Source organism: Cryptomeria japonica, chromosome 5 (assembly GCF_030272615.1).
Source record: "Cryptomeria japonica chromosome 5, Sugi_1.0, whole genome shotgun sequence".
Lineage (NCBI taxonomy): Eukaryota > Viridiplantae > Streptophyta > Pinopsida > Cupressales > Cupressaceae > Cryptomeria > Cryptomeria japonica.
In genome coordinates, this window is record NC_081409.1 from 163,182,227 (window position 1) to 163,208,476 (window position 26,250).

The window sequence follows — 26,250 nt, forward strand, 5'->3', positions numbered from 1 at the left end:
ACTAGTTTAAGATCTATCTAATACCTCTGTCAAAACCTTGCTCGTAAATAGTCTTCGCTCTGCTCTTCTTCTTATTCGCTCTTAAAATAAATACATCAAAGTGCATATACAACTATCTGGTATCATACATACATTTCATTACCTATTTCGCATGCAACTACTCCTCACAAAATGACCTACAAGATCTCATACATATATGAGTCTTTAGAATACATCATGTCAACCATACAATTACAATTTACATTACAATACATTTCTCATAAACAATATTATTGCCATGTCAGTTTTGGATGCTGGTGTGAATAAACCTTGTGGTATCTGCCGGTGCTAGTAGGTGAAGTCTTTTACCGATATAACCTGTGAACCATGTTCAACCATGTTGCCACTTTGTTGAACCTAGTTGCCATCAACAATTAGTTGTCATCAATGACAATATCTACCATTCTCATCTGAGTGTATAATGCCAACAATATCCCCCTTTGGCATTCATGGCAACACTCATGAGAAAAATCAAAACTGAAATTGCTCCTCCTGATAAAATGATCTCCTTCTATTCACTTGTCACCATGCCTTACTCTATACATTTTTCTCATTATACCACTCCCCCTTTGACATTAATGACAAAGGATGTCAAAAGTATCAAAAGTTCAAAAATTACTTAGATAACTGTAGTCGATTATGTACAATCTGAAAAATATCCACCAAAACCAAGTTATGACTCTGAAAAAACTTTGTACTATCAGAAAATATTGTCTCAGTTTGCCTGATCATCTTGATGAGATCATGCATATGTTGCTTCGGTGATCTGTCTCCTTGAATTGTTGCCTTGGATAGTTCATTCCAGTGTGTTAGTAGATTATCCAATCTAGGACCAAGTTTATTCTTTAACTCTCGGGTTTTCATCTTTAACCTTGCATTCTCTCTTTCCATATTTTCAATCTTCTCTTCATAAACAACCATTTTCTGATCCAAAACTGATGTTAGTTCTGAAGAACCAATCATGTTATCTACATTTTCATCAATCTCTTTTTGAGTTTTCTTTATCTATTCATCAATGTCTTATGTTAAGTGATGAGGTTTGCAAGATTCCGTGTACAATTCCTTGTATTCAAAAATAGTGGAGTTCAATGCTGGTAGCAATGAATCAATCTATTCTGTACAATCCTTTATTGTTTTGTCAAAGAAATCTTCCTTTTCCTTATTAACTCTTTTCTGAATAGTTTCTTCATTTATTTTATCTACTGATTGAATGTTAAAAGAAATGAATTTGGACAATGTGTCCAATTTACTTATTGAGCCAACAATGTGATCTACCTTGCACGCGGGTGCAATCATTTGCAAAATTGATAGAGAGTCATCAATAGCCTTAAATTCTAAGGCATTGCATTTAGTTATCTTCTTTATTGAATCCAATAATACATCAGTGACATTCGTTAGTCTGAAATCCACAGTAGAAGTACTGGGAGAGCTGCTACCGCTAACAGTGTCTCAACCTTCAGTTTCTTATATAGTTCCATAATAGACATTCTCTTGGCTTCAAGTCATAGATATAAATCATTTGAAAGAACATCTATAAACTCAATAAGAACCTTCTTATATATATCTAAGTACAAAATTATACTCTCCTCAATAGTATCCTTATCAAAATCTTTGAAAGAATGATAGAACTTACTAACATTACCAAGATTGCCATCCTGAGTTATTTCATTAATAAGTTCTACCGGTGAAAGAGTATCAGATTCCTTTTGTTATGGTTTCTTCTATGTAACTTTCTTCTTCTTCAGACTACTGGGCTCTCTCATAACCTATTGTTTCTTTCTAAGTGTCCTTCTTTTCTTTGGTGATGGAGCAGGTGTCGGTGAGGGTTTTCTCTTCTTCCTTTCCACCCTTTTGAATTCTACAGCTTTGTCATTGTCAAAGTTGGATGAGGTAGCCATAGGAGAAATATGTGCTACTAATTGTTGTTTTGATTTTCTTTCTTGTTTAGCAACACCATTCATTGGATCAAGTTTCAACAATCCCTTTTTAACAATTTCAACAAGCTTTGTAGCATCTTTTATCATTTTGTCTCTTTTCTTCCTTTGCTTCTTAATAGTAACATCACTCTCTATAGTTTCTACAGTGCCAAAGATCTTTTATGTTGGTTCCGGTGGAGCATCGAGGAGTATCTTGGCATAAGATTCCAAGATGTTTGAATCAACTTCATAACCCATCTCAGTTATCCAAATAGTTCTAGGTCTAATTGCCTCCATCCATACTTCATCTCTTTTAACTACAAAGAATATCGATTTGTCATATTTGTCAACAATGTTTTGAGGGATTCTTTCCCTTTGTCTCATTGTAGCTTGAAAGTACTTGAAATACTCTTTTACCTTCTTGTCACCATCAGAAACCATGCCGGTAATTGCCTCCTTTATCTGTTTTCCAACAAAAATATCATAGGCAAAGTCTTTGTGACCTATATCGGGAATCACCTCTGAGAAATATAGCATTAAACATACAAGTAAATTGCCAAATTTGAAAGTTCCCTTCTTGTCACCTTTAATCTTATCCAAATTTTCTATCAGTTCATCTTTCAACCATTCATACAAATAAATTTTAGCATTGTTGATTATCATCTCATAGGCACTATGAATGAATAGACTTGAAATAGAATTCATCCTATTAGTATGAGTCACGTTTAATCCAATAACCATACTAGCATATTTAGCATTTTTATGAGTTATGTCGCTAACCCTAAGTGATCTGTTATCTGATGTTGCACTGGTTAAGTTCATAACCTCTTTGTTTGGAATTTTCTTTTTCTTCTTAGGCCTGGTGCCAGTAGAAGGTAAACTAGTAACAGCCTTAATTTCTTCCTTAGTGATTTTGAAAACTGAGTCTAGCCATAAAAATTCACCATGAACCCTGCTAAGAACATAACAAACAATCTCATCTGAAAATTCAGGAATGTGAAGGATGTCAATGAACCCTAAATCTTCCACAATCTTGTGCTCTGGTTTGACTACACCTTGGTTTTCTGAGATAACATTCATGAACATGTTCTTTAAATCCTCGGACCCTAAATCTTTGATGTTACAGTGAATGTATGCCCTAGGGTCTTCAACAAATGCAACTCCCTTCAGGATTTTTGAAAATGCACCAATGGAGTCATCCAACTTAGCTATCTTAGGGATGATCTTAAAGACTAGTCTAGGATGCTTGATATTTTCCATAATATTAGGGTTTGCAGTGAATTCATGAATGGAAGATGAAGAAGCCATGTCTTAAGATAAATACTTTTTACTGAAAACCTTGGATGCCCTAAAAAATCTTTGTTGCTTCGCTTCTTGAATGTTGGTGCTCAACTCTGCACTCTTCGAATGCTTGAATGCTTTGGGAAGTTGAAATGAGAAATTCCAGTGCTTTATAACAAAAAAGTTAACTTACAACTGCATTAAATGATTCATCGGTTAAGTGAATTTCCATGTAACTCAACATATGTGCCGGTAGAGAAGAATTATGACTTCTTACCACCATCTGAGGGTAAAATGCATGATCTTCAACTGGATGCCTTACCCACTAGGGATTATACCTTATTTAGATGAAGAATCTCCTGTTGGTGTAGGAATTCTCTATTCTGTCGGTGCAGAGACAAATTCATCATTTCTCATATCTCTCTTCTTGACCCATTGTTTAGTGAATTATTGTTTGATTCCATTCACCTTTTCCTTGCCTTTTTCATTAGATCCTCTATTGTTTGTTGGTGCATTCTTGCTTCTACAAAATCTTGCAATATGCCCAATCTTGTTACACGTATAACAGGTTACATTATTTCTTTGAATAGCTTTTCCATAACCTTGACCGGTTTGGGTTCTGCATTGATTAGATAGATGTCCAAATCTACCACAAACATAGAATTTTACATTCATTCTACAATTGTAAGAGTTATGACCATGTTTATTGCATTTGGAACATTGACTGGTGGATGAGTTTGTAGTATGATTATTCCTAAATCTGCACTGATTTGCTCTATGACCAAATTTGTTGCAATTAAAATATTTCCCATTGAATTTATAAGTTTTGGGTTGCCTTACCAGTTTGTTGTGATCGTGATTGTTTGCAGTTCCATAAATTTTTCCATGTTCAAATCCAAGTCTAGTTGTTTCTCCATCAGTTTTTTGACTTTTCAGCATATCATCAAGCTTGTCTGAACTCTTTTTGAATTTGTCTTTGTATTCATTTGCAGCAACCAACTCACTTTCCAGAGTTCTAACTTGTCTCATAAGTTCCTCTTTGTCATGTTGCATGTGAATCAAATATTTTTTAACCATATTATTTTTATAACTAAGCCTTAGAGATTCATCTAATCTTTCATTAAGTCTTCTGGCCAAATCTTCCTCATTCTTCTTTCTATCTTCAATATCCTTACATAGTCTCATGGTTAAATCTTGCATCTCATTCTTCATGTTACTGTTTTCTTGTCTCAGTTTCTCTGCAATATCTCTGAGAGTTTTTTTTTCTTCATCATCTTGTTTTTTTAGTTTCTCATGTAATTATTTTCTCTTGTTTTGTGCCCTGGCCAAGTTTCTTGAAGTGCTTTGATGAATTCCCAAGCAGTTCTGAGTTCATCTTCCAGTTTGATATTCTTCAATTTCTCTGCATCAAAATCTTCAAGAGCTCCTTCCAACTGTTGTCTCAATCTTTCCATCAGTACCGGTTTCAAAATCTTCCTCAAGTTGTTAGGCTTCTGCAAATAGAGGACCAGACTCTGATACCAATTGTTAGATATTTGGTTAATCCTAAAAACACTTAAAGGGGGGGGGGTGAATCAGTGTCTAACCAGTAGATGAAAGATTTAAACTTATTTGCAACTATATAACTAAAATTAATATATCGGTAAGCAAATAATAATGCAAGAAAGAGAAACAAAAGAATCAACATCAATGCACACCATAACACGGATATTTTTGGCGAGGAAACCTGGTAGGGGAAAAACCTCGATGGGATTGGTGACCCACAATATTTACTCACTGGCCAATATGAATAAATATTACTCCGTACAATAGGGGCCTGCACATGCAGGAAGGCCAACTGCCTAGAGCTCACTGCGCAACACAAAATGGAGTCCCACTTAATACACAATTGGATGGTTAAATCCAATAACAATGTATTGCTTCAAAATAGCATCTGCAATGTTGGATTCGGTATCGGTTTAAACTCTGTCTAATACCTCTGCCAGAACCTTGCTCGTAAATAGTCTTCGCTCTGCTTTGCTTCTTATTCACTCTTAAAATAAATACATCAAAGTGAATATACAACTATCTAGTATCATACATACATTTCTTTACCTACTTCGCATATAACTACTCCTCACAAAATGACCTACAAGATCTCATACATATATGAGTCTTTACAATACATCATGTCGGTTATACAATTACAATTTACATTACAATACATTTCGTATAAACAATATTATTGCCAAGTCGACTTTGGATGCCAGTGTGAATAAACCTTGTCGTATCTGTCGATGCCTATAGGTGAAGTCTTTTACCGGTATAACCTGTGAACCATGTTAAACCATGTTGCCACTTTATTGAACGTAGTTGCCATCAATGACAACATCTACTATTCTCATCTGAGTGTATAATGCCAACGGTTGGATTCTACTGCTCCAATCTAGCCTCACAATGGTTACAACATTTAGGGCACCAACCCAAGGAGCACCACCCCTGCTTTAGGGCACCAACCCAAGGATCACAAAACCCTACACCAAGCTCCAACTAAGTGATTACAATATCATATATTAAAATAAAATTAATATCCTTGTTACAAATGAACTTTATATCTCTCACACGTGTCTCACCACAACTTCACGTCTATCCAAGTCTCTACCAGTTCTCTACTCACCTTCTCTCTATTGTAACCTTATTGGTTCGGCCTCTACATTTCCTTTGTCGGTACTCTTCTCTCTACCACTTCCCTGCTCGCTCTAACACATTGTTGCTAGCCACCACCAGTCTTATTCACACTGCCTATTCTCTTCTCTATGATCACTACCAGTTTTCAGCTTGCCTGTTCTTCATAGATTTTTACTTTGCTCTGCTCTTCTCTACCTCTTCTCTGTTGGTTTAACCACCACCGGTTCACACCACTATCAGACTCAATGACATTCTACCGGTTACCTTACACTTACAGGTTGAACTCTTCTAACCGATTCTCTCTCATGCACTTAGTTTCCTCTGTGATTGTCAATGGGCACTTGACTGATTAGCTTTATGGTTTCACTCCCTTAACCGGATTCACTCTCTCTTGCAACAGCAGATCTGGTCTTTTATCTACATATTTATACCAAGCTTTCCCTCCAAAATAACATTCAAACTTATGGCGGGCTAGGGTTCCTTCATCGACCTCGAGGAAAACTCAATCCAATCAAATCTCTTTCCATAGATCAATCAAACTCCACCAAACTCATTGTGTCCAGAACATGTTTTCCATATTTGGCAAACACACCAACCTACACTTGTCAAACTCCATGAAGCAATCACGTAGATAGCTTCACCTACCCCGATCAGCTCCTGGACAAACTGCATCGATCATGATGCCAGTGAATCTAATCTCTCAGCTCAGATCTATCTCGATCTGCACCCTTCTGCTCATGACATGTGATTCACACTATCGATATTAATGTCGACCAGTCACCACCAACCTCACCGACAATGCACGGTCCATCAGTTTGACACTTGGACTCTACGTGGCATCTATTTGGCATGCACCTTAGCTAGACCATCTAACTCAGTTCAGACAAGATCACCGACCAATCACACATTTGAGTTCATACCTACTAGGTCTCTAAACCTATCGGTTATACCCTAACTGGTCTACCTTCAAACTTGCACTTTGCTTCTCTTCCAGTGGAACACCTACACTAGTCACTTCACATGTCAAACCATAGCATACTCAACTTCATTAGATAGGAGACCCTTCACTTCTGCATTTTTTCTTGCTCACTAGTGGACATGCTTACCAGTAACCACCTTGATGACACCATGTCCTCAACCTTCAACAGTCTCCATCTGACTGTATCTGTAATCCGATTGCACTCTCTATCTTCAGCTGGTCAACCTCGCCTTAAACTTCATTAGCCCAGACATCATCTCAGCAGGTTTGTCAAAATGACAAACCCATCCCTTCTTTACTCTTCCTTCTTTGTCTTGGTGGCATAACAAGCCAACTCTAGCTAATCTGGTCCATATCTCTTATTTCATGCACCTGAGGCATCTTTGTGTTTCACCGATTGATCCAGTGTGAGACTTCAACCTAGTTTCCATCTACTTCTCTTTCTTATCTCAGAGGATTATGATGCATTCCATGCATAATGGGAGATAAGCTCCACTTACTGGTGGGAGTGGCTTCTTGTCATCTGCATCCGTAACTGCACCAATACGGCTTCCTTATTTGACTAGGCATATCTTCAAACAGGAAAATATGATCCGGTTGGGCACACTCACTGTGAGTCTTCTCATCATCTAGTGATTGCATCTTTATCTAGTGGGAGTCCTATTTCACATCCAAACATCCAACAGCATACCGGTTGGCACTTCTGCATTAGCTCACACTGCTTGGTCACTTGCCAGTTGGAAACAATGCATTGCCAACATATCACTACCAGTTGTTATCCAATACCAGTCTCCAATCCTTATTTCTTCAACACAAGCCAACACTAACTTGTGTACCAGTGACTCCAATGATCATTATGCTAGATGACATTCTCTTCCTTACCGGTGACCTACTATGCTGGTTGACATCAATGACACCATGTCCAGTATGCATCAATGACAACACTGCTCATCAATCTCCCATACCGGTTGACATCAATGACAACACAATGCCAACACCACTAGCTAGGGGTTCAAGTTTCAATGCTAGTTTGTATCAACCTTTACCCATACCGAGCAGACCATGGGAGTCAAAGATTATGGATTTTGTGTTGGGACTACCAAAGACTTCAAGGGGGTTTGATAGTGTCGATGTAGTAGTGGATAGATTTAGTAAGATGCCACATTTCATTGCATGTAAGACAACTAATGATGCTTCTCATATTGCACATTTATTATTTAGAGAGATAGTAAGAATTCATGGTTTGCCATTGTCTATAGTATTAGACAGAGATCCCAAGTTTATCGATCATTTTTGGAGAACATTGTGGAGAAAGTTGGGGACAAATTTAACCTTCAGTTATGCCTAACATCCTCAAACAGATGAGAAAACTGAGGTTGTGAATAGGTAATTTGGCAATTTATTGAGATGTCTGACAGAATAACATAAGGAAGCTTGGGATTTGATTTTGTCATTGGCTGAATATGCCTACAATGACTTAGTCAACCGTAGTATTGGTAAAAGTATTTTTGAGGTTGTTTATGGAATGCATCCAAGGGGAGTCTATGAGCTGAGAGACATAAGTGGATTGAATAAAAAAAGTTCTCAAGTTGAAGATTTTGTTGTAACCATGAAAGATATCCATGAGCAGGTCAGAGAAACTTTAAAGAAGAGTGTTGGAAAATATAAGGAAAGTGCTAATTTGAGAAAGAAAGATGCCCAATACAAGGTTGGGGATGTGGTGTTTTCTTATCTCAAGAAAGAAAGGCTTCCCAAAGGCAAATACAACAAATTGATGATGAAATATATTGGTCCTTGTAGAATAGTACACAAGTTCAGACATAATGAAAATTAGATTGAACTCCCACAAGGAGTTGCTATCTCACCTATCTTTAATGTGGCTGATTTATGCTCTTTTAAGGGATCTGTTATTATAGGTCAAGAAATAGGTGAACCAGAGGATGTTGATGTGGACTGGATTAAAGACCTTGCACCTAATCAACCTATGCAACTTGAAGCTATCTTAGATTCCAAGGTGGTGAAGAGAACAAGAAGGAAGGAGTATAAAGAGTACTTGGTCAGATAACTTGGTTTATCAAATAAGGATGTAACCTAGATGTTTGAAGCAGACATTAATCAGCCTGGAGTAAAATTTGAAGACCTCATTTCATTAGGAGGATGAAATATTTTCCTCTCTAGGTGTATGGTGCGAGAGAACTAACTTGATATTTTTTTGGTTTGAGTGTGTCCTTGGAGTTTTAGGATCTTGATTTTATTTTGGTTTGAATAAAGGTTTATGGTGACCATTTTGTATTTCCTAATTATATGTTTCTTGTAGGGCCGGTTTTGTGTAAAAAGATAATATAATGAGAAAGATGCTTAAACAGTGGTTACTGGAACACCAACAGTATGACTGTTGGTGTCAAGATTTCTGATATTATATATGCCTCAACAAACTATGAGGCAGGTTTGTTGTTGAATGTTATGTTGTTGAAGATAGACAGAAGAAAGAGGAAATAAAGTCTTTTCAATTTCTGCTGCTCATTATGGTTGTTTTCTGAATTTTCTTTTTGTTCTTGTTTCCTCGACCTATAGGGTATCGTTCAATAGGAATATTTCATGTTCTACTAATGATGTTATGAATTGATCTGCGTTGGGTTTGTGTATAATTCGGGTGGTAAGGAAGATAACAGTCCCTGTCATTTATGCGATATGAAGTGTTGAACCCGAGTGGTCTGTGAAGTCAAGAGTCCAAAATGTGAATGATCACCATTCCACCTTACTATAAGATAAGACCAAAATGGTAGAATTAGGTGTTGTAGTAGAGAGTGGAGAGGGGATTGACTCTCTTCAAAATTGAACCTAGCATCTTCATGGTGCTAGGTAAGGAAGTTTATTATTGTCAGTTAAGACAAAAGACCCTATGAGAATGATAGGGAAATGGTGAGTGAAGATCATTTCCACCCTCTATTGCATCATGTTCACTAAAGGAACTCAACTAATAGATGAGCATTAGGCGTAGATTCATTCCCCAGTGTAATGAATGATACCAAATACAATATTGAATGGACTCTCTAGTGTCTATGTTTGACGTAACACTCTCTAGTGTCAATTTTTGATGTAATAAACCACTCTCTAAATGACATAATATATGGGCTAAAGCCTTATATAAACCCCACCACTCCATTCCTTTTCCATAAGAAAGATAACCTCCCTAACAAGTACTTGTTTGGCGTTTGATAGAATTTCTTTCTGTGGTGGAAAATCTTGGTTGTAGAATGGCTAGTCGAGCTGCTATAGTGCTGGGGTTGATAGCCCTAATGGTGATATTAATGGGCCAATCTACTAAAGTAGTGGATTTCAGATTCTCTAATAATGTCCAGGGAACCACCGACACCAACAGATTCGACCAAGAAATTGGGAAAAGCGGAGCCTTTAAAATTATGGACTCTTTAATTAAATTTATCTGGGACACCTTCCACCAGCAATCGACTACAGATAGGAAAAATATAGAGAAACTTACTCTGATCGTGGAAAGCATAAATAACATGAGCATTGCTGCATATGCGAGTGGAGATGAAATTCACCTGAGTGCAGATTATGTGGGCAACTACGAAGGTGACGTGAAGGTAGAAATTAGGGGAGTTTTGTACCATGAAATGACACATGTGTGGCAATGGAATGACAAGGGAAATTGATCTGAATTATGGATTCGGATGACAACATCTAAGTGAGAACCTACAGTATTGTGGATGAACAAGATAGTACAGAATTGAAACAAGCCAAAAAGTGATCTATTCCATTCGAAAATCCAACATATAGAAGTTCATGAGATTCCAAGGTTCATAAAAACCCCTTGAGAATAATAAAATCTAAAACTATGAAAATTTTGAAAAACTATATGAAATTTTGTCCTAACTTTAACTAGGCATAACTCTCTTCTCGGGGCTTGAAATTATGGCAATGTTCTAACGGACAGGCCAAACTTTCAAGGGCTGAAAATGCCTAGAAGGCCTTCAAAAATGACAATTACTAACACATAGAAAAACTAAAAAATATATATAAAAATATTTCAAATTTTCTTTTGATCATTACTCCCCACTTGAAGAGAAATGAGCTCCATTGCATCAACACTCTGAATGAGATGAGGGAAACAGAGCTGAAGTTGCTCCTTGGTAAACCACTTTCCTTGTTGAGCAATCTGCCCTGCTCGAACTACTTTGTATAGATAGATCTACTGTTGTTTGAGTGTTTTTACCATGGTGTCCACAATCTGATCACATTGGAATGGAGAAGGTGCACCTAGATTCAATTATGTAGTGGATATTTTTTCTGCCACATTTGCAACATCTAATAGTGGAGGAAAATATGGCTTCAAGAGCTCCACATTGAAGACTGAATGAAGACCCAGAAATGGGGGTAAACTAAGCTCAAAAGCATTATCACCAACTTGCTTGATGATTGTGTATGGCCCATAACACAGAGGGTGAAGCTTCCTATTGGCACCCTATAATCGTTCCTTTTGAATATGCAGCCACACCTTGTCCCCAACTTGAAAATTATGAGGAGTACGATGCTCATCATGTCTCTACTTATATTTCTTAATGGTATGCTCCAAGATTTCATGGACTTGTTGTTGCAGATGATGGATTCTATCAATGAACTGGGCTTCCTTATCTTCCTCCTTACCAACACGTGGAACCAGATCAGGTTGAATAAGTGTTATGGAAACATCCATGGGTGCAAGTGGCTGATAACCAAGACAAACCTCAAATGGACTGTGACCAGTGGAACTGTGAATTGCCCTGTTGTAGCTATGTTGAATGTATGGAAGACTTTCATCCCATTTGCGAGGATGTTTTGAGTGATACATGCATAGGATGTGAATGATCATCTAGTTCACTACCTCTGTCTAGCCATCTGTTTGAAGATGGAAAGCAATAGACTTTGTTAATTTTGTGTCCATCTTTCCTCATAATGTGGACTAGAACTTACTAAGAAACGTATTGTCCCTATCTGAAATGATGTTATTCAACAAACCAAAATGAACCCAAATGTGTTCAAAGAAAAGCTTTGCAATGTCCTCTGTAGGAATTGTTTTTGTACAAGCCAATATTACTGCCATTTTTTAGAACCTGCCTACCACAACATACACACAATCGTGGCCTCTTTTGGTGGTAGGAAGACCAGACATGAAGTCCATAGAAACTGAATGCCGAGGTTTTTTAGGAACAGGAAGTGGTGAATACAATCCAAGTTTACGATTGGCAGGCTTAGCAATAGCACATGTGCTACAAGCTTGAATAAATGAAATGACATCATTTCTCAAATTTGGCCAATAAAAATACGTCTGAAGTATAGCAATAGTCTTACCTATGCCAAAGTGACCAGCAACCTTACTATAGTGAGCTTCCCATATCATCTTTTTGTGTTCTGCATTAGGCACACAGATTTGGCAAAGGTGACAAAGCATTCCATCCTGCAAATAGAAATCATTCACTTGATGTCCCTTCACCGATTGATTATAAACATCTGCAAATTCAACATCATTCTCATACAAGCCAGCCCAGGCTTCAATTTGATGACCACACAAGTCCAATACCATATTAATAGCTGCAATCAGAGGCCTGCTCAAACAATCTACTACTTTGTTAGTGCTTCCCTTCTTGTGGTGGATATTAAGATGAAATTGTTGAAGATAAGCTGACCATCGTTGATGTCGATCATTCTGCAACTTCCCTTGTGTTTGCAAGAATTGAAGAGGTTTGTGATCTGTATGGATGACAGTCTCCTTACCTAAAATATAATGTTTCCACTACTTACAGGCTTGAACAATAGCATACAGTTCCTTGTCATAAGTGGCACACCGACGCACTGTATCAGAAAAAATCTGACTATGATATGCAACTGGGTGACCATGCTGCATAAGGACAGCTCCCAAGACATATTCTGATGCATCAGTTTGTATTTCAAATGACTATTGTAGGTCAGGAAGAGATAAAATTGGTGCAGAACATAATCTTTGTTTTAACTCCTCAAATGCTTCTTGTTGAGCACCTATCCATTTCAAATTTTCCTGTGTTCCTCCCCATAATGACTGATTTAGAGGCCAAGACAAATGGGAAAATCCCAACACAAATTTGCGATAAAAGTTTGACAATCCAAGGAAACTTCATAACTTTGTGAGATTTCTAGGAGATGGCTAGTCCTTAATTACTTGTATCTTCTCTGAGTCAACATGGACACCCTCACTGCCAATAACATATCCTAAGTATCTTATACTTTCCATACCAAAGGAGCACATTTCTTTGTTTGCATAAAGCCCATGATCTTGTAAAGTTGAGAAAAAAATTTCTACATGTTGCAAATGTTCATCCCAAGTTTTGTTGAAGATGAGTATGTCATCCAGATATACCACCATGAAAGAATCGGTGAATGGCCTGAGTACATCATTCATCATTCTCATGAATGTCGCTGGGGTGTTTGTTAGACCGAAAGGCATCACTAGCTACTCAAACAATCCCTATTTAGATTTGAAATCCGTCTTCCACACATCAGCTGAGTCAATTGGTACTTGATGGTATCCCAATTTCAAATCAATTTTTGTGAAGAATCGGGCCCCTCTAAGCTTGTCCAAGAGGTCATCTATCTGGGGAAGTGGATACCTATTTTTGACTGAAATTTTGTTCAAGGCTGTATAGTCAATACAAAGTCTCCAAGTTCCATCCTTTTTCTTTTCCAGAACAATGGGACTGCCATAGGGTGATGCACTTGGATGAATATGTCCTTTCTCAATCAATTCTTATATTTGCCTCTTATTTTCATCATTTTCTAATACTGATCTATGATAGACTAGTTCACTAGGCAATGGAGTTCCTGGTATCAAATCAATAGTGTTTCTTACTTGGTAGTGTGTAGGTACCCCAATTGGCAACTTAAACAAATTCTCATATTTTATCAAAATTTGGTCCATTGATCTTTTTTGCTGTGTTGTGGTGTTTGTGATGGCATTAGAATTATATACAGACTTCCTTTCTTCTTCAGAATGAATCATTAATAATATGAATGTTCCTATTTTGGCAACCAACCTACTACATTGCGTAACACTAATCAAAGAGGTAGTGTATGGAGGGCTTACCTCTAGTATTCGGTAATTCTGCTCAACTAATCTGATTGTCACGCTATGAGGTCTAGACTCATAGACACCATGGCACTGGTACATATATGGTTGTCCCAACAAAACATCACAAACATCTAAAGGATCCACATCACAGATTACTTCATCTTTGAAAGGCTTTATAGAGTAGGAAATGCGACACTACTGGTGCACTTGGATATCTCTCCCTTGACTTACCCATCCCATAGAATAGGGTTGCAGATGTGTTGTCATTTTCAAATTCAATCTTTTCATGGTCTTTGCTGATATTAGGTCCTTTTGACTTCCACTATCAACAATAAAGTGCAGGAATTTTCCTCTGACCCACATCTGTGAGTGAAACAATCTCTCCTCATCCTCCTAGGGCAATATCTTTGTAGTAGCTACCTCTACATATGGATCAGCCTCAATGACCTGTTCATTACTTTCTTTTGGGAAAGATTCTGCCACCTGAGGTTCTTCCTTGTCCTCATGCATCTCCATCATTAAAATTTTTATGGTTCTGCAAATTTTTTGTGTTGTGAGAGGGACTCTTATGGAATTCACACCACATATTGTTCTCTTGTGTCTTCTTCATACCCCATGCCTTTTTCATTGGTGAATTGGGAGAAGATTCCTTGGAGGTTTGTTTCCACATAGTTTTTCTATCTTCACTCTTCCATCTGTTATTTGTGAAGCTATCCCTCCTTCCTTTCTATTTGAATTTCTCCTCAATTTTTGTAGCAAATTTATATGCACTAGGTAAAGTCTCTATGTTCAAGAATTCCATTTCGGTTTGAATATACCTATGGAGTCCACTCTGATATTTTAAAACTCGGTGCTTCTCACAATCTTTGATGCCAAGTTTTGTTGTTAAAGCATGAAACATATTAGTATATTCTTGAACAGTTTGGTCTTTTTTCTGTCAAAGCAATTGTCACTGCATATATTTTTGTTCATATGTATCTACTAGAAAATATTCTTCCTTTATGTGCTCCATGAATTCTCCCCATGTGGGTTTTTGATCAAAGATGAACGTAGTACCAATTTCTGTTGCCTTGGTTGCTAATTTCGCTTCCCAAGAATCTTTCACATGATTTTAAGCTTTGAGAATAGCGAAAGTTATTTTCTCTTCATCTAAGAACTGGTTGATAGAGAAATACCTTTCCAGTTTTGAAACCCAATCATCAATGGCATCTACATCAATATTTCCTTGAAATGTGGGTATATCAAAATTCACTTGCACCTTGAATGGTGTATACCCTGTGAATGGTGGGTTTGCAGGTGACCCATGACTTTCCAGCATTTGCTTGAACTGCTCCATCATTTCTTCTTGTTGTTTTTTTAATGCATCTGCAACCAACACTTTAATGTCATTGTCAATCTGCAACTTAGCCATCTGCAATCTTGTGCATCTCAAAGGAAGGTAGTCTGAAGGATTCCTTGTTTCCAACCCCAATTTTTGATATGTTGATCGCATGTGATATGACATATAGGAGCGAACTTACTCTAATACCACTAAGCTGAATTATGGATTCGGATGACAACACCTAAGTGAGAACCTATGGTATTGTGGATGAACAAGACAACACAAAATTGAAACAAGCCAAAAAGTGATCTATTCCACTCGAAAATCCAACATATAGAAGTTCATGAGAGTCCAAGGGTCACAAAAACCCCTTGAGAATAATAAAATCTAAAACTATGAAAATTTCAGAAAACTATATGAAATTTTGTCCTAACTTTAACTAGGCATAACTTTCTACTCAAGACTCAAAATTACAAGTCGTTTAACTCGTTGGAAATGTCTCCAAGAGTTAGGAGCGAAGTCCTAAAAGGACAGGCTAAACTTTCAAGGACTGAAAATGCCCTGAAAGCCTTCAAAAATGACAATTACTAACACATAGAAAAACTAAAAAAATATATTAAAATATTTCAAATTTTCTTCTGATCAGCAATGTTCCCAGTGGCCTCATTGAGGGCATTGCATACTATGTGGACCTCACTACCAGATTGGCTCCTACTCACTGGGTTAAGCCAAGCAATGGAGACAAATGGGACCAGGGTTATGAAGTTACTACCTACTTCTTGCAGTATTGTGAAAGCGTTAGCTATAGATTTGTTGCCAACATGAATGCCAAATTGGCTTCTGGATGGGACTTGGGGTTCTTTAATTACCTCACTGGAAAATCCATTGATCAGCTTTGGAGTGACTACAAGGTGAAGTATGCTTCTTCCGCCTAAACGTAAATATTGTCTGCCCTTATGCTCTGCCTGTTATGTATAACCATGTTCAATAATTGAACTCCAAATGTTAAATGTAAATTCTTCCCCACAAACAAAGATTCAAGGTGCAGTTTCATCTCTTTTTAAAAGAAAATTTTAAGTTGGATCTATTACTTTTAATTTAGAGATAGTTGATGTCTAGAATGCAACCATGATATAGATGGAAATAATTTTTCCGCGGTTCATAAAATTAGAAATTATATTTTTTTTTGGATAAAAATTATGTATTCTTTTTTCATTAATGTTTTGGATAATATTGAGTGATCCATCACCAATAAGAAGAAATAGGAAGAGATGGATTGCAAAATAAGCTTAAAAAATTTGCGGTCTAAGGGAGATGAAATGAATTAATTAAAGAAGTAGATTAAATGAAAATAACAAGTTAAAAAATAAAATTAAAATAATTTGTATCAAAAGAGAGGAAGTGCAAGCTCTAATGAAATTGAAAGAGTTAAAGCTATGTAAAGAAAAAGAATTAAAAACAAGAAAAGAAAAACTAACATAATATACTAAAACAATAGATATTATGTAGCTTGACCTTGCCATCTCCTTCATAGATATTATTTAGTTTGTCCCAAATCTCCTCTCCACTCCTATAGTTTATTATCTTAACAAATTTAAAGTTCGATAAACCACATAAAATAGAATTTTTTACCCTTGCATTACTCTTACACAGTTTCCTTCTAGCCTAGTCTCTTGGAATATTTTCAATAACTTCATAACACCTACAAAAAAATGTCAAAATCAAACCCCAGTTCCATTAAATAAGCTTCCATTCTTACACTCCAAAAAGTGTAGTTGGTTTTAAATATCAAATGTTGTTTGAAGAAAGACCTTCTTGTGTTATTGGGTGTACCATCCTCGATCAACTTCGAGTTGTTAAGCTTCACCAAGGAAATTAGCTCTAATAAAAAGTGTTATGTACAAAAATATAATAAGAGGGGTTAAATTAGTATATACCAATTTTCAACTACAAAAACTATTGTGAAAATAATACCATTGCCACATCTTAAAATAACATCATGGTAACTATGCAAGATATGAACATATACAAACATAAACTGAAGAGACCAGATTTACATGAAATTGAAGAAGGGAAAAATCATGGTGAGAATAGCTACTTGGATCTACTGTCCAATTCTAGCCTTACAAAAATAATAATGAGATTGCAATATTTTGTAGGCACAAACCCAGGGGAATTTAAACCCAAAGAGACATGAATCCCTAATCTACTTTATAGGCACCAACCTATAGGAGACACCAATATCCTAATCTAGAGACTAAGCTCCAACCTAGCCACTGAGCACCAAATCATATTATGAGGCTCTACCCTCAATAATAAAGTAGTTATAGGCATAACAAAATATTTTCATGAAAACCTTTCAAACTCAATTTGCATCATTTGAGTGCTCTAACCTACTCCATAACACTTTTATAGTGTGTACAAGCTATTTCATCTTATCTCACACACTTGACAACTTATATTCACTCAACACCTTCTTCACTTCTTTAGAAAATATGATTACACTCCCTTAGAATGTAATTGATCAACCATATATATTCATTCCAATTTACTATTTACATATTCATGTTGAACTAGAACCAATTTAAATTATCCGCAACTTACCATGTTGGCCAAGGGTGAAACATTAATTCAAACTTCACATAACATGTAGTTATCTTGGTCCTCAAATCTAATGTGTTACACTAGGATTGAGAAAATGCTATGAATTTCCTATCACAAACACCACCAGTCCCAAATTACATTCACATGCTTCCTCTTGTTGGCACACATTTCCTGTATCTAGTACATGATCAATAAAGATCAATGTACAATCAACAAACTAACATAGCGTACACTCTATCATTTCTATCTTCAAATCCTTTGGACCATTTCCTTTGAAAATTGAATAGATTTATCTTCATGTATAAGCTTACTTACTATCCAAAATGCAAGCTCAAACTCACAACAATGACAAAATGTGGTATCAAGAAAAATAAAAATGCAACTAGATACTCATACTATCTCTGAGTAACAAACTCCAAAATATAATCCAAACACTTCTATACTTCTAGAAATTTGATATACATTTATGAAGAACTAATCCCAATACTCGCTCCCAATGTTAATATTAACAATCTACAAGAGAGTATTCAATCATCTAACCAAGAACAACTTCCACATGCTTCCTTGATATCATTCATCCTTTGTCATATTTTGCAGGCTTCTTAGACATCAATGACAATATATGAATAGAAAACAAAAATTATCCATATGCCAACGAGAAGCTCACCTCCCAGTATTAGACTTTCTCACAAGCCACTTTCAGTCGAGGAAATCCTTTGGAAATGTTAGGTTATACACTCACACCACACAAAGAACCAATCCTAGTTATTTTCTATATAGAAAACACATTACCATATAACTTCCATCGATACACAAAGACATTAACAACATACAAGAACATTTGCATCGAAACTCTTATTATATATTCTATATCCAAGCATTAAAACACAATTACATCAAGAGAATATATTAAAAATTACCTCTCAAGCTTTTTTTGGATATTGACAAGAGTGTTGTGATGAAGATAACAAGTATCATTCTCTCTCAAAACTCCTTGATTCAAGCTAAGATTAAGCCTTTTTGGATTTGGTATTGCTAATATTAATCTTGTTATAATTGTTTCTCCACCTCTTATGTTCACATATTTGATTTTTTTAATGATTTGATGGGTACCTAAATATAATTTTTAATAGGAAATAAGTTTATCAAGTAAGTAGTGTTGCTCATTGCATATAAGATTATATGATCTTTCATTAGAATTCAAGGATTTAGTTTTGAGTTAAATTTATTAAACTATATTTCATAAACAGTATTAATCTATTTTTGAAGAGTATAAATGATCTATTTAACACTAATTACATCTATATTTACATCTATATGATATTCTAATCATAAAGACGCCTTTTAAAAGATTCTATTTTTTAATCTACTCTAACATCAAGACATTTAACCATTATATTTTCCCTAATGAACTTAAGTTCATTGATAGAGCTAATTTTCAAAAAAATTATGTTTCTTAGCCAATAGACTTTATTTGATGGAATACTCACGAAAATTGTCGGACACTAAAAAAATCTGCTTCGCCGGTTTTTGCTGTGCACATTTCGTTATTTTGTACTTTGATCTTTCCGTTTTTGACATGCATATCCATTAATGGGGCAGCACAACACACTTAACTCGACAAAATCTCCTGTCAAATTATCCATTTCGTTCAAAATTGTTCTGACAGTACAGTGCACAGTTCAAAGCGAAGAACGGTCTTCTCTAAGGTTACAAAAATATGTCAGCAGTTAATCTCTACACAAGATCTGTAAAACAAAAACATAATGTTTTTTTAAAATTTTAAATGTTTTAATAGCAATGGGGATCCAGATCATGAAGATTTAACTACTAAAACTTTTATGAAATTCAATTATATTTTACAAATTCTAGAAACTATACATAATGATGTTTTATATGAAGATTAACTACATCCCAAAAATATAAAAAAATAAGAAGTAAAAGAGAGTCTATCTATTTTATTTGATTTAATGTAGATGTTTGATAGTGTGAAAGAGGGAAGAAGATAACATTAAATTAAGGTTATTTAATAAATAAATTGAACTTAAGAAAAGGTGGTAGAAAAATAAGATTTTTAATTTTATAGGATTAAACAGTAAGTAGTTTATGGGATTAAAATATATTAATGAAGGTGTTTTAATTTTGTTGTTATGAACTTTTTTTAAAGTGTGCATAATTAATTTTTTTTAAAAGAGTAGTTAGGATTTAATTTTAAAATATAGGTATTTAGATATGAAAATCTTTGGTCTAAGTATTTTTTAATTTAGTCTGGTTTTAACTTTACAACGTTTAAATTACAAAAGTTGTAAAGTAATATATTCCATTTAGTCAATCTTCTTTATAGGTTATCCACCTTTCAATTTGACACATAAGATGACATCAATCTTTGTAACCATAAGAAATTTATTGTGTTAAATGTAATGTCCCACATAATAAAAGATGAGATAGTTTGATATTGTTTTATATGATGTCAGATAAGGCAGTTGAGATGTTCTTTATGACATCAACTTTGTAAAGATAATAAGTTTTATTCTTAGAGTGAGAATTTAAGGATTTAAATTTAGAAGACAATGTTAATTTAGGCTGTTCTAATAATTTATCTTTGAAAATTTGATTCTACTATATTTATCTTTAATAAACTTATTTTAATAAATTAATTTTATTTTTACTAAAATTAATTATAATAATTTAATTTTCCTCTTATATATATATATAATATTAATTCAATTTCAATTAGAGTTAGCATTTATGTTATGGTTCAGTTTGTTAAAAATGATGAGATTGATGTTTCAAAATTTAAATAATTAGGATTATATTAGATTTCTATAATCTATAGTGTTCATTGTTGTTGTTTCTGAAATATTGTGTGTTTGTTTTTGTAGCAACATTTCAAATCACTTTGTGATCTACCAACATTTTTTATACATATGATATAAAAAACGAATGGATAGAAAATGTGATAAAAATGAATGATAAAATTTAATATATGATAAAAATGAAAGGATATCATTTTAATGCCTCTTCATTATATCTTTTCAAAAAATTTGTTTTATATTTTTCTTCAATGCTTAGATTTTATTTATTTTTATTATATTTAAAAATTAATTTTATTAAGATAAGATTTGGATTACCGGCCGAACCAACCATTAAGGAAGCGCGTACTCAACTGCTCCTTCATTAGCTGTCTTGTCTCACTTCTTCATTGGGGTTGGAAATGAATACATAGGAATTGATAACAATTTGAATATAAAGTTTAAGAATTTAGAGACCATGTCCAAATGTGCAGGGTTGACTTCACATAAGGAAAAATGATAAAAAAATATGAGTTAATATGTGTTATTATAATTCTATAATAGCAGAACCTGAGACTTTAAAAATGTACTATCTCGGTCCATTATTTAAATATTTGGCAAACATAATCTGTGCCCATAAGGAGCTAGGCTTCTCATATAATTTCCAAACCAACTTAGCACCTAAGGCTAAATTCTGATTCTCTAGACTCTGAATTTTTGTTCCCCCAAGTTCCTTAGGCAAACATACCTTATCCCATGCAACTAAAGGGAGTTTCTTCTTGCCATCTTTATTATTGTTCCAAAGAAAATCTCTAAGAGTATCCTGTAAACTAACAATGGCTTCAAAACAGACTTGATGAGAACAATTTTACCTGCCAAAGTTAAGCACCTATTTCCAGTCTCAAGTCCCCAAAAGGATTGCAACCTATGTTGAACCAGTTGCAACCTATGCTGAACCAGTTGTGATGTATTAAGGAAAAAAATCTTTGATTTATCACCATTCACTTTCTATCCAAAATACTTTGGGGAATACTTATCTTTAATAGCCTTATTTTAATAAATAAAAATTAATTTTACTAAAATTAATTATAATAATTTAATTTTCTTCTTTTATATATATATATATATATTTATTCAATTTCAATTAGAGTTAGCATTTATGTTATGGTTCAATTTGTTCAAAATGATGAGATTGATGTTTCAGAATTTAAATAATTAGGATTATATTAGATTTCTATAATCTATAGTGTTCATTGTTGTTTCTGAAATATTGTGTGCTTGTTTTTGTAGCAACATTTCAAATCACTTTATGATCTACCAAATTTTTTATACATATGATATAAAAAACGAATGAATAGAAAATGTGATAAAAATGAATGACAAAATTTAATATATGATAAAAATGAAAGGATATCATTTTAATGCCTGTTCATTATATCTTTTCAAAAATTTTGTTTTATATTTTTCTTCCGTGCTTAGATTTTATTTATTTTTATTATGTTTAAAAATTAATTTTATTAAGATAAGATTTGGATCACGCGCCGGGCCGAACCAACCATTAAGGAAGCGCGTGCTCAACCGCTTCTTCATTAGGGTTGGAAATGAATACATAGGAATTGATAACAATTTGAATATAAAGTTTAAGAATTTAGAGACCATGTCCATATGTGCAGGCTTGACTTCACATCAAGAAAAATGATTAAAAAAAATGAGTTAATACGTGTGATCGAATGTATGATGATTTCTTAAATGGCTGGCCTTTGCAAAATTTTGTTTATTTATTCCTTCCCATTTCTCATATAATTTCATGTTATTATAATTCTATATGAGTATACTATAATTAAATCATGGTCGTACTCTTGACATCAATAGTCTGTAAATTAGAAGCAGATCCAACAGGAAATTTTATTTAGTACTAGACGGAACCTACAATTCCCATTTGGAGATCAGTTACTTACACAGATAGCTATAATAGATCATAAAATTATTGTTTAACTGGAAGCAACATGAACAGCATGCTTAGCCTTGTAGTCCCTCCAAAGCTGATCAACGGATTTGCCAGTGATGTCACGAAAGAAGCCCACGTCCCATCCAGAAGCCATCTTAGCATTTATTTTGGCAACAAATCCAGAGCTAATACTGTCACAATACTGCAAGAAAAGCGCAGTAACATCATAACCTTGGTCCCATTTGTTTCCACTACCTGGCTTAACCCAGTGCGAAGGAGCCAACCCTGCAGTGAGACGCACGTAGTCTGCAATACCTTCAATTAACCCACCAGGGGCTTTTCCCTGGCCGTTCCACTGCCACACGTGTGTCATTTCGTGGTACAAAACTCCTCTGATTTCTGCCTTCACGTCCCCTTGGAATTTGCCCACATAATCTGCACTCAGGTGAATTTCGTTTCCACTCGTATACGCAACGCCGTCCATGCTTTCCACGATGAGAGCAACTTTCTCCAAGTTCTTCCTATCTTTAGCCGATTGCTGGTGGAAGGTGTTCCAGATAAATTTAGTGGAGTCGTCCATAATTTTAAAGGCTCCACTTTGCCCAATTTCTCGATCGAATCTGTTGCCGCCGGAGGTTCCTTGAGCGTGATTAGAAAATGTGAAAACCAGCGCTTCACTAATTTGGGGCATTAATACCATCACGGCTATCAATCCCAGCACTGGAGCAGAGCCAGCGGCCATTTTTGCGCTTAGATTTTCAGCGCAGCAAGAAATTATATCGCACGCCAAACAAATACTTGTTAAGCTAAGCCTAACTTTGTCATAGAAAATGAATGGTGTGGCGGGTAATATATACTACCTGAGGGTGCATTCCGTCTAACCTAGGGTATTATATACTACCTGAGGGTGCATGCCGCTTGAATTTCAGGATTGAATCAGAGCATTCCTTCTAACTTAGTGGGTAGAAAGCCCAGTCAATTGCACGTTTTGTACACATGAATTTATTTTATTTTATTTTTGTACGATTGTTCAAGTCTCTGAACTGACCAAACTTATTTTGCGGGCCGGTACATTTTTTAAAAATATGGATTCATATCTACCCTTTATAATTTGTCTATTTTTCAAATGGATATTTTCTTTTAGCAATTTTATATATATATAACTTTATGTGGATATCAAAAAAAAAAGTCTTAAAGAATTTATTCATAAAATATGTTGAGAGATCTTTATCTTAAAATAATAGTTTCAACCCTTCTTAAAAAATCAGGATATTTTAATTGACCTGTTCTTCAAATGAATATTTTCCCTTAGAAATTTTATATATATATAAAGTTTTATGTGGATATCCAAAAAAAAAAAAGTCTTAAGAATTTATTCATAAAATATGATGAGAGATCTTTATCTTAAAATTACATTTTCAACCCTTCTTAAAAAATCTAAATTCATTTCTACTTTTTTTTAATTTGCCTATTCTCCAAATGAATATTTTCCCTTAGCAATTTTATATATATAACTTTATGTGGATATAAAAAAAAAATCTTAAGAATTTATTCATAAAATATGTTGAGAAATCTTTATGTTAAAATCATAATATTATCTTTAAAAGTTAATGAATGTTGAACAATTCTGACTATTGATTATGTCAATTCTAATTGTATATGTAAAGTACAGCTTATCCCTTAATTATAAGAATTCAAGAAAATTAATTTACAGATATAAGGGCTATATATTTGTACTTTCTATCTGTCCCTCAATCAGAGGAACAAAAATATAGTTTAACTCTTACCTCTAAAAGTGCTAAGAACTTAGAGGTGATTCCTAACCATTATCATTTTGGCTATCTACAATAGCTCTCTAGCCTATAAGAAGTTTAAATAGAACCAACCCCAAAGGATTCTAAATTAACCTCAGTGCAACCAGCAACCCATGCAGTGCAACCAGCAACAAGTGGCGACCCATGACAGAGGGTCCGCGCAAAGACCAACGTCGAGGGGGACGTAGGCGATAGTGGTGGCCCCACCTGTGAAATGCGCACCGCAGCTAGGATCCCCATAGGCATGAGGTGCAGATGGAGGGCATGCGGGTGGAGGTGGTGTAGGCCCAACATTTGTTCTCTACGCGCGCAGGTCATGGGGTGGCCCTTTCAAATTTGGACGGGCGCAATTTCATTCAGGCGCCCTTTGACAGGGGGGTGGAAAATTTGGGGGTGCAAATTTTTGTGGACTTTAGCCCTTGGTCACATGGTTTTTTAGCGCTTCGTTCTTTTCAACTCAATGGGGCTTAATGCACTCTAGATTTTTTTGGCAAATTTTCTTAAAATTGAAACTGTTTTTTTTGGAGGTTTAATTTTGTAATTAGGCAAAAACTGTTTTGCTCATAACGTTTTTTAGGCAACTCGTAATTGAGTGTTGTTTTTGCAAAAGTGCATGATTTTTCACCACAAATCCAACAAGCACACTTACACACTCTCATTATAAAGTGGCAATTTTTGTGTTTTTTTTAGGGTTTGGTTACAAAGCACTTTTATAAAGTGTCGGCCAAAATAAGGGAAAGATATATTCAGATGTCAAGTCCACTCAATTATAAAGTGTCACTTTAAGGGGAGAATTAGGCTAGAGTGTTCTAAAACCACTCTTACTACTCTAAAGTACCACTTTAAAAATTAAAAAAATGAGTATCAAGAAGTATAAATTGCACCACATCACCAAAAGAAGGTCAAAAGATAATAGCAATGCCAAAGTCAGAGATCGACAGATGGGTTCTAAGTTCAGTAGTAGGTGATCATATGTCACCATTCCCTAAATTATTTGTAAGTATCAAAGACCACAATTCTTACAAAATACTAATGAACCAAACCTATCATGATGTCCTTGGCAAAGGTTCTGTTAAATTGGGAAATAGATATGTCCATAATGCCTACTTCATTCCCGACTTATTCAAAAACTACCTTTCAATATATGCACTCGCACATTCTGACAAGATAGTTGAGTTCATTGCTAAATCAACCTTCATTCGAGAAGAAAAAGATCGAAGACTTATTGCAGTAGGCAAATTTTGCAACTTTGACTACGCCTTCATCTTTTCGCATTTCACATCTAGTGAAGAAGATAATCATGATGCAACTTTAGAGGCTAGTATCAACTCTCGGCTCAGCTCAGTTGGTTCTACATAGTAGAAAAATTGAACTCTACCTGATCTCTTAGTATGTAAAACACTCATATAGTTTCAGATATTGAAAATGTAAAAGTGAAATGTAAACAGTAATTTATAAAGTGTAGTGGGGAGATTGCAGCATTGCAACTTGAATCACATTGGTTCCTGCCTCATTTGAATGTGCGCAAATGCACATCCATTTTTCAATTATTTTGTACATTTCTTAGACCTATATCATGGTCTTTATCTTTTAAAAACACTACTTACTTCAATCAGTTTGCCAAAAATCTCTCAACATCAAGGGAAAGGCAATTTTTACAACTTCGACATGCTCCACAAGTTCTACATATCAACATCATCATCTTCTAGATGGGCTCTCTAGTCCTCTCTTTTTTTTCTCCATTTTGGAGGAAAAAATTTCCCACAAGGTTTTCTTTCTTTCTCCGT

General features: G+C 35.0%; 1 protein-coding gene across 1 annotated transcript; it reads right to left on the bottom strand.

The window, feature by feature from the left end:
* Window positions 1-22,676: 22,676 nt before the first annotated feature.
* Window positions 22,677-23,454, bottom strand: LOC131052742 (uncharacterized). Its single transcript, XM_057987333.2, has one exon. It carries the CDS (start codon window positions 23,389-23,391, stop codon window positions 22,693-22,695), a length of 699 nt encoding a protein of 232 aa, XP_057843316.2. The 5' UTR covers window positions 23,392-23,454; the 3' UTR covers window positions 22,677-22,692.
* Window positions 23,455-26,250: the final 2,796 nt, after the last annotated feature.